Source organism: Azolla caroliniana, unplaced genomic scaffold (assembly GCF_043228905.1).
Source record: "Azolla caroliniana isolate FFs.n. ecotype wild unplaced genomic scaffold, voAzoCaro1.0.p SCAF_8, whole genome shotgun sequence".
NCBI lineage: Eukaryota > Viridiplantae > Streptophyta > Polypodiopsida > Salviniales > Salviniaceae > Azolla > Azolla caroliniana.
In genome coordinates this window covers 925,424-939,098 of record NW_028230443.1, presented here as the reverse complement: position 1 = coordinate 939,098, position 13,675 = coordinate 925,424, and the positions used below count along the sequence as shown (strand labels likewise).

General features: G+C 40.8%; 1 protein-coding gene across 1 annotated transcript; it reads left to right on the top strand.

Annotated features, from left to right (window-relative positions):
- Window positions 1-1,279: 1,279 nt before the first annotated feature.
- LOC147860679 (monosaccharide-sensing protein 2-like) lies at window positions 1,280-5,384 on the top strand. Its single transcript, XM_087323315.1, has 5 exons — window positions 1,280-1,440; window positions 2,194-2,760; window positions 3,014-3,957; window positions 4,146-4,333; window positions 4,552-5,384. The coding sequence occupies exons 1-5, from the start codon at window positions 1,362-1,364 to the stop codon at window positions 5,021-5,023; spliced, it is 2,250 nt and encodes a 749-aa protein (XP_087179441.1). The 5' UTR covers window positions 1,280-1,361; the 3' UTR covers window positions 5,024-5,384.
- The last annotated feature ends 8,291 nt before the right edge of the window (window positions 5,385-13,675 follow it).

Below are 13,675 nucleotides of genomic sequence, written 5' to 3'. Positions count from 1 at the left end.
TGATTTTAATCCATGACTTATTTGACTCAATAATCTAGAATTGTCTCTACACATTTGATAATTCAACCAATTATCTTGTGTCCATTGCCCATCTATAAGAATTGTTTGTCCAACATGGACAAGTTGGAGAAAGAAGACATGGCCCTAGTTTTCTTGTGGCCGATGATTTATTGCAACAATCCATGGATTGGCTTCTTGTCTTGATTGGACTAAAATCAATGGTATTATTCCGAAACAAGAAGCCATTCCATTAGGCATTTGATACGATTAAAGATTTTTTGTTGCATCAACATGCTTTTTTTGTCCAACCACACTAAAAAACGCCCTATCAAGAAGTTGTCCACGTAATGTTTCTTTCAATAATGAGTATGTGCACTAACAACGTTGTTGATTTTTCACGAGGTCCCAGCATTCCAACAAGAAGCTCTCCACCCCACATGTTCGAATCTCCGGGACCAATGATTTGCCGCCGCACAAACGATACATTGTATTGTCAAGCGAGCCTCGACACACGGGAGGGGGGGGGAGCCATGCATGCAAGGGAGTTGCGACCAATAGTTCGCCAACATGTGTGAGGAGGGGGGAGAGGAGGGGGTTTGGCGGGTGATCGAAACCTATACAGACCAATGAGGATGGCCAAGTGTTTCCATGGTACAGACAAAAGAAGTGAAAGCGAGGGGATCTGTGAGGCTTGCATATTCTTCTCCATCTGTCATTGAGCTGTGGCGAATACGTGCACAAATAGAGATTGGCACTGACCCACATAGAGAGAGAGAGAGAGAGAGAGAGCCTCCTCCATTGGGACAATAGGAATGAAGAGGCCATCTATGATGTATGTGTGTGTGTGCCTGCCCTCCACACTCTCTTGTCTTGTGGCTCTCCTCACTTTAAAAGTGGGCCCCCCAAAAAGCTGCTTTCTATAGTAATCCCTTGGCTCTCTTTTGCGTTTCTTTTCTGCTTTTTTGCTTTTTTGCTTTTTTGCTTTTCATTCTTCCCCCCCCCCCCCCCCCCCCTCGCTCCTCCTCTTTAGTTTCTGTAGATAAATAAAGAGGCAAACCCTGCTACTCTGTTTCCTTCTTTCTCTCTCTCTGGCGATGAAGAGCTTAAGGCTCTCATAGCTTCCTCTTCCTTCTCGCAGATATACATAGTATACATATACGTTTCCATCTCTCTCTCTCTCTCTCTCTCTCTCTCTATACATATATATATATAGAGGTTCTGATCTCTCTCTCTCTCTCTACATATACATATATATATAGAGAGAGAGGGAGGGAGGGAGGGAAGGATCTTCTTCTCTCTAACTGTAAAGGACAGTAAGTTGAAGACAGTAGGGTTTCGATACACACGCTCCTAAGCTCACCATGTGGGCTACGAAGGTAGTTGCTGTCGCTGCTGCCATTGGAAATCTTCTCAATGGATGGGACAGTGCAACCCTTGCTGGTAATTTTCTCCCTTCTTCTCTCGACATGCTTCTGCTGGATTCTTTGAATCTGGACCTGCCATCATCCCTCGGTCCTCTGTCCATGTATAGCTTGTGTGCCTGAATTTACTTAATCTTTCAATCTTTAGTAGTGGTTGTGATGGGAATACACAATCTTTTCACAAGTCTTAGCAGTAGACATCATCCTTCATGGATTTAGGTCGAGCTATACAATCCATGCTCATGTGGCACATTCGCTAGCACTATATTGCATAGGTTGCCATGAAAACATTTCTTCTGTCAAGCCTTATCACTATACCCCTCATGGATTTGGGACGTGTTCTAATTCATGCTCATATGACACTTTCTATCACAATAGTTCAATATAATCTAAGCTTAATGACGCAAAAAGCTTACAGCATATATGGATCGCCCTTTCATATGTACGTATCATATTCAATAACACTAGTTCAAGCTGATCTAAGTCTTATGACGCAAAGATGACCTAAGTCTCTGGTTTCTCTTTCATTTTCTTGTTTCTTTCTGAAGGAGAATTGTTGAGTGGTTTCTCATTTAGATTGGGGTGGAGTAGGGTTTAGAAGTCTTTTCTGGTTATTCATGTATCAATGTATGTGGAGGGTGGAGGTAAATCATTAACACCGTTGCACATATGAAACCAGGACTAATTCTGAGAATCAGTGATGTAAAAATTACCTTCATCATATTTGTCCGTATTAAGTCGGCTCTCATGCATATGGTTTTGATATATCCAGGTGCATTACTCTACATAGATCCAGAGTTCAATTTAGATGCACAACCTGTTCTAGAAGGCTCTGTTGCTGCGGCATCATTAGTTGGAGCTGCAATTAGTACTACATTTGCAGGGTCTGGAGCCGACTGGCTTGGGAGGAGAAAGATGTTATGCATCGCAGCAATACTGTATTGCATTGGTTCTATCCTTATGCTTTGGTCACCCAATGTGTATATGCTTTTGGTGGCTCGCATTGTAGATGGCATAGGAGTTGGGTTAGCTGTCACTGTTGCTCCATTATACATCTCAGAGGTGTCTCCGGCAGAAATACGTGGAGAACTAAACACACTTCCACAGCTTTTAGGCACATCTGGCATGTTTCTTGCCTATTGTATGGTTTTTGGCTTCTCTCTTACGAGTAGCCCTAGTTGGAGAATGATGCTTGGATTTATTTTCATCCCATCTGTGCTATATCTTCTTCTTGCAATCTTTTTCTTACCTGAGTCTCCTAGGTGGCTTGTCAGCAAGGGTAAGGTAAAAGAAGCTAGAAAAGTTCTACAAAGGCTCCGGAGCAAGGAAGATGTGTCAGGTACTACCTTTGTTCTACATATTTTTGTTTCCTGATAGAAACTTTTTATGTTCTTTCCATTGCAAACATCTGCGTCCAGAGAAACTATTACATACATATGCACAGAATCATTAACGTAGTAACAGGCTATTAAACTCTCCAGCAGATCTATGAAGTCTTGGGACCTTCCTAGATTCTTTGATCTCTTTTGCTGGGATTTTAGCCAACTTATGTTACATTGGCCAAGGTTGATTTGTGGGCATTCTCCTTCCAGGTGAAATGGCCCTTTTGGTTGAAGGTCTGGGAGTGGGAGAAGATCCAGTGTTGGAGGAGTATATCATTCAACCAGCCGATGTTTATGGAGATTCTATCGGTGTGCGCGATCGCCTAGGTAGCTCCCATATAAAGATATTTACTCCTGAAGATGGAAATGCATGGATAGCAAAGCCCATATCCAGTGTTACTGGATCACAAAGATTCCTTTCAAGGCCAGGAAGCCTTATGCAACAAGGAACTCCACGACTCAGCAGCGTTCCTTTCATGGATCCTATGGTTCCATTAATGGGAAGTTTTAGAGGGAACTTTCCAGAGTATTTACAAGGATTTGGAAGCACACAAAGCCATGTTGAAGGAGGTCATCAATTTGATGAATTTAACGATGATGAAGAAATTGGAGAAAAACAGCACGACACGATTGATGATTACACAGAAGACGATGAAGAAGGGGGATTGACAAGTCCATTTCTCTCAACAAATAGTATTCAGCGTTGGGATAGGGACAGAAGTTCTCGTAACATTGAACCAACTCATGGTGCAAGCTTCATAGGGTCTCTTGGGAGCACAGCTATAGGTGGTGGATGGCAATTGGCTTTTCAATGGACAGGTCCTGAAGGCACTGAAGGAAAAGATGATCAAGGCGAATATAAACGTATATATTTGTTTCAAGAAACGCCAGTTGATGGTGGACCTCGAGGAGTATCTACATACTCTCTTCCTCGATTTGGTAGTACAATGGGTGAGGTAGAATCCATTCCAGCTGCAGCTTTAGTGAGCAGGCCATCTCAATATGGGAAAAATATTCATTTGGATAATCAAGTCGGACCCGCGATGATACATCCTGCTCAGCTCGCTACAAAGGGTCCAGCATGGTCTGAGCTGTTTGACGGTGGTGTGAAGCAAGCTCTAATTGTTGGAGTGACTTTGCAGATCCTTGAGCAGGTAATATATATATCACGAGATTTTCTCACTTCAACCTCTTTAATTAATGTGAAAAAGAATATCGAAGATTACTTGGAAAAGAGTGCAAATTTCTTCTGAGTTTTTACACATTGCAAAATAAAGCTTTGTTTTCATTTACTATGAAAGCCCTTTTTGTAACTAAATTTATTGCTGTATTTCTCCTATAGTTTGGTGGCATCAATGCTGTTCTCAACTTCACGCCAAAGATATTGCAAGAATCTGGAGCAGATGTATTGTTATCAAGTATGGGCATTGGTTCTGATTCAGCCTCCATTTTAGCAAGTGCAGTTATCAATTTGGTCTCACTTCCATTCATTGTAGTGGCAATGAGGCTTATGGATGTCCTGGGTCGGCGGTATGTTTTCTTTATTTCTGCACACTTTTGTTTACATACGCTTTCTATACAACTGTCTTACTACCTAATAGTAATGCCTTCGTTATCATGTTTTCTTGTTCATTCACAGATTCCTTCATTAATTCTCTTACTATGCATGCCAAACCCTTTACTAATTCCCTTACTAATCAATAGTAATGCCAAACTGAAACTAACCAAACAAATTGGGTTCATTGCAGGAGAATCCTTCTGACCACACTCCCGATCCTTGTGCTAGCTCTCCTCTCTCTCATAATCATCAATCTTGTTCCCACAAGTGATACCATTTTTGCTGTAGTCTCCGTCTTGAGTGTCATGGTATATGTGATATTCTTTGTAACGGGATTTGGGCCAATTCCAAACATGCTATGTGCTGAGATATTCCCTACAAGGGTCAGAGGTGTTTGCACGGGAATATGCCAAGCTGCCATGTGGATAACCAACATATTGGTTACAGAACTCTTTCCAATCTTGGATAACTCTCTAGGTATCGGAAAGACATTTGCTTTTTTTGCAGCCTTTTGTTTCATAGCCTGGATATTTGTCTTCGTGAAAGTACCAGAAACGAAAGGCATGCCACTAGAGGTTATTGTAGAATTTTTCGCCATGTCTGCAGCTGAGAAGAAAAAGGCTGTAATTGTATACAAAGAGGAAGAGGAAGTAGAAGTTTAACATGAATAGAACTGGAAGCTTTGTGTGGTTAAGTCATAAGGTGCTATAAAGGGTAACTAATGTTGTTCAACACATAAAATTCAGCCATGAGGAAAGGCAGAGACAAGCATGTGGAAAGATGATACTTGCAGCTTTAAAGAACAGTTTGACAGTTGAAATAATGGTTGTCATTAATTTGTTCTTTGGAGGTGGGACCAAGAAGAAGCTTAACAATTCTTCTACTGGTTAAGATGCAAGGATGCTGCCATGCAATGACTGGTGGGCAATTTTTGTAGTAGTAAATTACATCTGGAACTCTGATTATATTATTGTTTTCCTGTAGCATTATATGCCCTTCTTATTTGATGAACCATTCATTCTACTGTGTTTCATTGACCATTCATTCTTATTGTTTTTACAAGAGAATTCAATTGGGCTCATTATGCTTTTTGGTGTCTCCCAGCTCTTGTTAAAAATTTATTCTCTGTTCTCTACACAAGGTTTTAATGTAGTCCCATTTTGTAAAGCAACAAAAAGTGAATACCAAAGTTATTCACTTTTTTAGCAATAATGCAGATGGTTATATTTGCCATCTTTTTATGTACTGTTGAGAGTAACTCATAATCTGGTACAAGACAAGCGTGTCTTCAACTGATCTCTCTTCCCATGAACTTTGGACCTATCCTGCTTTAAAAATAGTTTTTTTAGTAGCATTTGCACAGTCTATCCGCTGAAGTGGTTTTGAAGTAGAGACATTAGACTTATATTTTCAAGGAAAAAGGAAGGGCCAGTGAAGTTAAAATCCAAACCAAAGGGCTATTCTTTATAAAATTCATAGTTGCATCCGAAGGATGTTTTGATGGATAAACCTACAGGTAACATGCATAATATAATCAGAACTCAAAAGTGTGTTCGCTATCAATTTTACTGGTACAATCAGGAATAAAGCATAAAGCGAAACTCATCAAAGCTATAGTTGTCAAATCATCCACCAAAAAAAGCATGATTGCATAGAGGAAAACTTAGAAGAGGTGGTTGTCAAATCGTCAACCAAAAGAGGGGTAAAAACTTAAAGTGAAATTTGTCACAATGTGTTACTTCCCCTAGCACGTGGAATAAACATAAATGTTTGTTTACTTGTAGTTCTCTAATTGCACAAGTCATGACTACTCAACAAAGTCTTCTTATGAGTTTCTTTTTGTGTATGCAATAGGTTTAGTTGTCTACATTGTTGAGTTCATTATATGTTGCTAAATAGTTACCAACCATTATCTACTGCTGCAATCTTGAAATGTTATATAGTGATCAACAAAAGTACCATTGAAGCTAAAACATATTGGCACATTTTCTTGAACCAGTGACGACACATCCTTGTTCTATGAGGTTTGTTTTCTCTGCCTACATACATTACTCACAAGAACTAGATGCAAGCCATATGCCATGACAAATTTAATTTAGCATTGAATCATTGGCCTTGTATATTTTTCATTAATACACATCATGTGAAGGAACCTACTTGGACTAGCGATGACAAAAATCCTTACTCTTGGAGATTTGTTTTCTGTGCCTACATATATTTATTCTCGTGAACTAGATCAAGCCACATGCCATGACAATCTAATTTTGCATTGAATCATTGATCTTGCATACTTATGTCATTAGTAAATGTCATTTGAAGGAGGACCTAGACCCATGCACATTTCCATAACACCTACATGATCATCCTTTTTTATTGAATAAATCACACTATTACCAAACATTGCTTGCTCAAGACATGTATTCAAGCTATTATAGATCTTGGTACTAACGTAAGCTTAAGATAAGGATAAAGAAATGAAAGATAGAAAGGAGAAAGAGAAAGAAGGGTGCCGATCCACCCGACCACCCCCGAGCGAAGGGATCGAGACGGACTCGAGCCTCGATCGGCGTCCCATACCACCGCCGTGGCGTCGAGTCGTACCTGGTGCTGGCGCGCTCGCTACAAGAGTTGACCCACCACACGAGCAGAGTCTCGATGTAGTCAAAAGATGATCAAATGAGGGTAGCTAGGCCTCTTATTTATAGCGAAACCCAAGGCCCCCAGGCAAGTTCACACTTGACCTAATGGGTTGTCTCAATCCCGAGGATTAAAAGTAATCCTCCCCTTCTTTACACTCTCATTTAACCCTCACACTTATCCACGTGTATAGAATACTACGGTAAATTCTTACCACGGGATATTATATGGTCATGCCCGTAACATACTCCCCCTCTTTAAAACATTGCACTCTTGCAATGGAAAGTTAGGGAAGTTAGTTCTAAGAGTATTTTCGCGTTCCCATGTGGCATCTTTTATTGATTTATCCATCCATTTTATTTTAAATTCTCGGATTTCTTTAGTACGTAATTTTTTTGTTTTAACATCGAGAATTCTTTCTGGTACATGTGGTTTAGAAGATAATTCTTCAGAAGTAACCAGAGTTTCAGTCGTAACTGTATTGTCGCCAGAACCTAGAAGTTCTTTTAGACGACTCACATGAAAGACTGGATGAATTCCGATACCATCGGGAAGAGCGAGACGATAGGCTGATGACCCAATGCGTTTGAGGACTGTAAAAGGTCCACAAAACCGTGGGGCTAACTTAGCGCACTTACCCGTAGACAATGTCTTGGAATTGTGAGGTACACGTAAAAATACCTTCTGTCCAGGGTTGAATACACGAGGTTGCCTATGATGATCGGCATAAAAACGCGCTCTATCTTGAGCTGTTTTTATATTATCTCGTGCAATATGCAACATATCTTGCATATCCCGAAGGAAGTTTTGCGTACTTCGCAACTCATCATGATGTATAGTAACATCAATCGGGGCTCGTGGCTGAAAACCATACATCAACATAAAAGGACTATATCCCGTCGACGTATGCTTGGAGCTGTTATAAGCAAACTCCAAAATTGGGAGATAACGTTCCCATTTTGTTGGTTTTGCACCAACGTATGCTCGAAGCATGTCCTCAATAATTTGATTTACTCGTTCTGTCTGTCCATCGGATTGAGGATGATCCGTGGAGCTCATGCTCAACGTAGTTTCTAACTTCTTAAAGACTTGTGTCCAGAAGTCACTAGTAAACTTTGGATCTCGATCACTCACGATATCCATCGGTAACCCATAAAAACGAAACAATTCGTCAACGAATTGGTAAGCCAATTCAGGAGCTGTTACCGTGGTTTTAGTAGCAATAAATCTGGCCATTTTAGTTAGTCGATCAACGACAACCCAGATGGCATCATGACCTTTTTGGGTGCGAGGAAGGCTAACAATAAAATCCATGGATATACTTTCCCACTTATTATTGGGAATGTCCAAGGGATGTAAAAGTCCTGCGGCTTTAAGTCGCTCGGCTTTGTTAACCTGACACTGGTGACATTTAGTCACATAGCTATGTATGTCAGGACGCATCTTAGGCCAATAAAATTGAGTGGAGATGAGAACGAGTGTACGATGTATTCCAGGGTGCCCTGCTGAGGGTGCATCATGGCATTCAAAAAGAATCCTCTTTTTGACCTCGGGTAAATCTGGAACACAAACCTTCCCATTACGGTAGAGCAAACCGTTAGCAATGTGGAAGTATTCCTTCGAGGATGTGGTGGTGTCTGTTCCAGACTCAACTCTTGCCCAGTATTTTGCGAAATAACTGTCATCAGGATACTTTCCTCGAAGGTGATCGTAAAGATCTGATGATATTTCAGTGAAGCTAAGCGTGTTAACTTCACGGATGCGACTTAGTGCATCAGCGACAGTGTTCATGGAACCTTTACGATATCGTATGGAAAAATCAAAGTCCTGGATGAGATCAGCCCATCGTGCCTTACGACCTTTCAGGTCTTGTTGGTCACAAAAATATTTCAAGGACTCGTGGTCCGTAGTTACCACAAAGTGATTTCCATAAAGATAATGGCGCCATGTTTTGAGCGCATGTATAACTGCAAATAATTCCTTTTCTTGAACGGTATACCGACATTGAGCAGAATCAAGTTTCTTACTCTCGAATGCTATTGGTTTACCATCTTGATACAAGACAGCACCTATAGCATAATCGCTTGCATCGGTTTCAACCTCAAAAGGTTTTGAAGGATCGGGTAAAAGAAGTGAAGGAGCCTTGCAAACCAGGTCCTTGAGTTCCTTAAAGGCAAGGTCTAGTGTAGCATTCCACACAATAGGTTTTGTAGACTTACGCGTTTGACCTTTTAAAAGATCAGTAAACGGCGTCGTCAATTGGGAGTAATTACGAAGAGACTTTCGCAAAAACCCCACAAAACCAAGGAATGATCGAACTTCTCGAATATTCCGAAGAGTGGGCCAAAGCTTGATTTTCTCAATGCGAGAAGGATCAATTTCAACTCCTCGTTCGGTTATGAGATGTCCTAGATAAGTAATTGATTTCTTGAAGAACTCACATTTTGAGATCTTCGCATAAAATTGTTTGTCACGCAATGTTTGTAAAACAAAGCGGACATGTCTAGCATGTTCTTGTAATGTACGGCTATAAACTAAAATATCATCCAAGAAAATAACGACAAATTTTCCAAGTTGTTCTCGGAAAATGTCATTCATTTCTTGTTGAAAAGTAGCCGGAGCATTGGTCAAACCAAAAGGCATAACCAAAAACTCGTAATGGCCATAGCGCGTACGAAATGCCGTTTTAGGAACATCGTCCTCACTTATTCTTATTTGATGGTAGCCAGTACGGAGATCAAGTTTCGTAAAATACCGAGCTCCCTGGAGACGGTCAATTAGATCGTCAACCCGGGGCAATGGATACGAATTCTTGATCGTCACTTTATTCAAGCGTCGGTAATTAATACACATACGCCATGTGCCCTCTTTCTTTTTAACCAAGAGAACTGGTGCACCCCATGGAGATTTACTATAACGTATATAACCCATTCGTAAATAGTCCTTGAGTTGCTTAGATACCTCATCTTCTTCGGATCGACTTAAGCGATACGGAGGTATACTTATTGGTGCAACACCAGGTACAATATCTATACGATGGTCTATATTACGTTTAGGAGGTAACCCATCAGGTAGTTCACTTGGAAAAACATCATGAAAATCATTTAAGATTTCATCAAGTTGTTGTTGTTCAAAATATGTTAATTGAATCGGGACATTATCGATATTGTAAACGTGAATGTCCGGATCAAGTACACAATAAAATAACGTAGAACAAGACAACTCGGATATTGATGGACACGAGGAAACAATCGAGAGGGATTGTTTTTTTACACATTGAATAAAATGCGTACAATCGTTCAGTACAAAAGAAATGGAATGATGAACCCAATCAATAAATAAAGAAGAGTTTTTATTATAAAACCAGGGATAACCCAGTATTACATCGGTGGTACAAAGATTCATTACATGGAAGTCTACTTCCTCTATATAAGTATCAATAGAAATTCCTAATGAATGAATCGCCCCGTTGATGTATTGTACTCTTCCATCAGCCAAGTGCACCGTGTAGGTGTGATCACTTACGGTGGGTTGGATTCCCCATATCTGAACCAAACGATCATTCACAAAATTGTGTGAGCTTCCCGAATCAAATAAAAATTGTACGGGAGATCCATTGATATACCCGTTTGCACGTAGTAAATCATTGGGACCCAATACATAGTGAGGGAAAGAACATTGACAATTACTTAAATGGTGTGTATAGACCTGAAGGACATTAGGAATCTGACCTTTATGGTCTGCAGCTTTAGCTTTGTTGTCGTGCTCTTTCCGTTGGAGCTTTCGACATTGATCTTTTGTATGACCCTTCTTTTTGCAGAATACGCAAAAAGGATGTTGTCGCTTACAATCGCGATCCAGGAATTCGTTGGGTGTCTTGCGTTTCCCAACAAATTGCGACTGCTTAGTCCCGGGCGCTTCGTTGGGTTTGTTATGGTCCTTCTTCGAAGTGCGTTGGTAGCGAAGAACTATTTCAACGGCCTCTTCGAAGGATTTTGGATCCTTATCGTGCACTATCCAGTGATAATCCGAATTGGGGATGCCATTGACAAAACAAGCTATCAACCAATTGTCCCCTTCTAGACCCGATTTTTGGATTTGGGTCCTAGCATGGTGAACATAGTCTTCTAGCGAGGAAAATTTCCTGCTAGAGAGGTTCATTAAAGCTTGTGCTGCCTCGGTTCGAGAGGGAGGTTGCAGAAATTGGCCCTTAAAAACCGTGACAAAATCTGTCCAGGTATCGGGCAATTTCCCCATAGTACGGAGGCCACGCCACTAGGCGGCGGCCTTACCCCCGAGTTCTCGGCCGACATATGCAATCTTCGTACTATCTGGCGTGGGATAGAGCTCAAAATGAGACTCCCATCGTCCCAGCCATGTGCAGATTGCTTCTTCGGTTCTTTCTTTTTTGTCTCCCGTAAATGGCTTAACGACAAATGATGGTTCACCCTGTCGCTCATCAGGTCTATTAGTCTCACGTTGTAGACTAATGACACGTGCCTCAAGAGCACTCTGAGATTGCCAAAGTTCGGTCATCTGTTGAGCGGTGAAACTAAGGAATTGGGTTATTTGTGCCAAATACATCTCAGTGGACATTTGTCCAGGAGGATTCCCTTGAGTTCCTTCCGCTTGAGCGGATGACATCGGGTCGTTAATTTGAGCCATTAAAGATTATTTCTGGAAAAGAAATAGGATAAGGTCAGAGATATAGTCATAACATCATGTCGTGATGTAAACATATCATGGGCGAGCATTAATCGATATCATTATCTCACGTCAATACCCCTCTAGACGTATGAGATGAGTTTCAAGATCAGGTTACTATGGTAACACAAAGGTGTTTTAAAAACCATGGGGGTGACAAATAAATGTCTTTCCCTGATCTCTATATCGATTTTTTCATGGTGGCTCCCCGAGGCTCAACCATGTATGTTCGCGTCATGAATAGTTTATACATGAAAAAAATGTTAACAATAAACTATGTTTCGGTGCCCACATAAGTGGTTTCGGCTCTTTAAGTCCTATTACGAGGACCCCGAGGTGCACTTAGACCTTAAGTTTAAACATGTGTTATAGTCATATGTATCAAGGATGTTGTATGGTCTTGGTCATATTTGAACTCGAGACCTCGAGAACAAATACATTAAACACTTGAGCCAACCAAGTAAGTTGGTCTTCTCGAATGTTTAATGTTTGATGCGTATAAGAGATATGCGAGGCAATTGATCATATATGTTTTTTTAAAAGAACATATATGTCAAGGGTCCTTATTTCGCCCTCATTTACCAAAACTATGTTGGTACGTTACCTAACCTCAAGTCTCGTAATTACGATGGCATACGCCAAAGTGCAACCTAATGGTCAAGCCAAATGAGCCCTCGTTTCGTAGTAGGCTCATGTGGGCCATCACATGGTCACGTCATTACGAATGCCTCTCGTAAGAACGAGCTCATGGTGGCATCGTATCCATGTAACGAGGGAGGGATGTTGGATACGTGCGTCATTGGAGCGACCTCACTTGAAGTGGGTCAAGCCCTACGTACTCAACATCATTATGGCTATTGCGTTTTTTTACGTAACGAAATCGAGGTCATCAACGGGGTTGTCAACAATAAAAAATTGTTGAAAAAGGGATGGTGACAACGCCATTTTCACAAAAATGTGAGGACGGCCACCAACATCCTTTTCCCGACCATGGCAACTTTCGATATAATCACGTAATAACGAATATACACATATGTTTACTTATCACATATATACGATCAAATACGTATATATGTGACCACATATGCCTATATTAAACATATCGTTATATTAAATAGCCACAAATGATGTGATCGAGATACGTAATCGAGGTATATACCTCTACGCACACGAAACATCCACAAATAAGAGATCATCGTAATACGCAATGGAGGTATTGACCTCTTACGCATACGAGACCAAACGCATATCGTTTACAACAAATCAAGGTATTAAACTCATACGCAAACGTAACATATGTTCGTGAACGTAATACGTAATTGAGGTATTAACCTCGTACGCATACGACACTCATCACATATTATTAACATGTCAAACGAGGTATTGACCTCGTGCACATATGTAAACGTTTTAGATAATCAATTAAAGACCACTACAACATCATTGACTTAATGAAAAAAATTACATATAAACTAAACACATGATTAGATGGGAGAAGAGAGAATAGAAAGAAAAATTATGGAAAGAGTTACCGAAGTTCTTTGTTGATCGTTGTCTGGATCAAGGCCAACCGCACAACGATCGATCAGCATCAATCAAAAGACAAATGAAAAACAAAGAAACATTAGTACAAAAATCTGATACCAAATATTATAGATCTTGGTACTAACGTAAGCTTAAGATAAGGATAAAGAAATGAAAGATAGAAAGGAGAAAGAGAAAGAAGGGTGCCGATCCACCCGACCACCCCCGAGCGAAGGGATCGAGACGGACTCGAGCCTCGATCGGCGTCCCATACCACCGTCGTGGCGTCGAGTCGTACCTGGTGCTGGCGCGCTCGCTACAAGAGTTGACCCACCACACGAGCAGAGTCTCGATGTAGTCAAAAGATGATCAAATGAGGGTAGCTAGGCCTCTTATTTATAGCGAAACCCAAGGCCCCCAGGCAAGTTCACACTTGACCTAATGGGTTG

Bases quoted from the DNA above. Each gene is read 5' to 3' on its own strand.
- LOC147860679 (XM_087323315.1), top strand. From the start codon at position 1,362: ATGTGGGCTACGAAGGTAGTTGCTGTCGCTGCTGCCATTGGAAATCTT. The intron at 1,441-2,193 runs GTAATTTTCTCC...TGATATATCCAG, and splicing joins GGACAGTGCAACCCTTGCTG to GTGCATTACTCTACATAGAT. The intron at 3,958-4,145 runs GTAATATATATA...TTTCTCCTATAG, and splicing joins CTTTGCAGATCCTTGAGCAG to TTTGGTGGCATCAATGCTGT.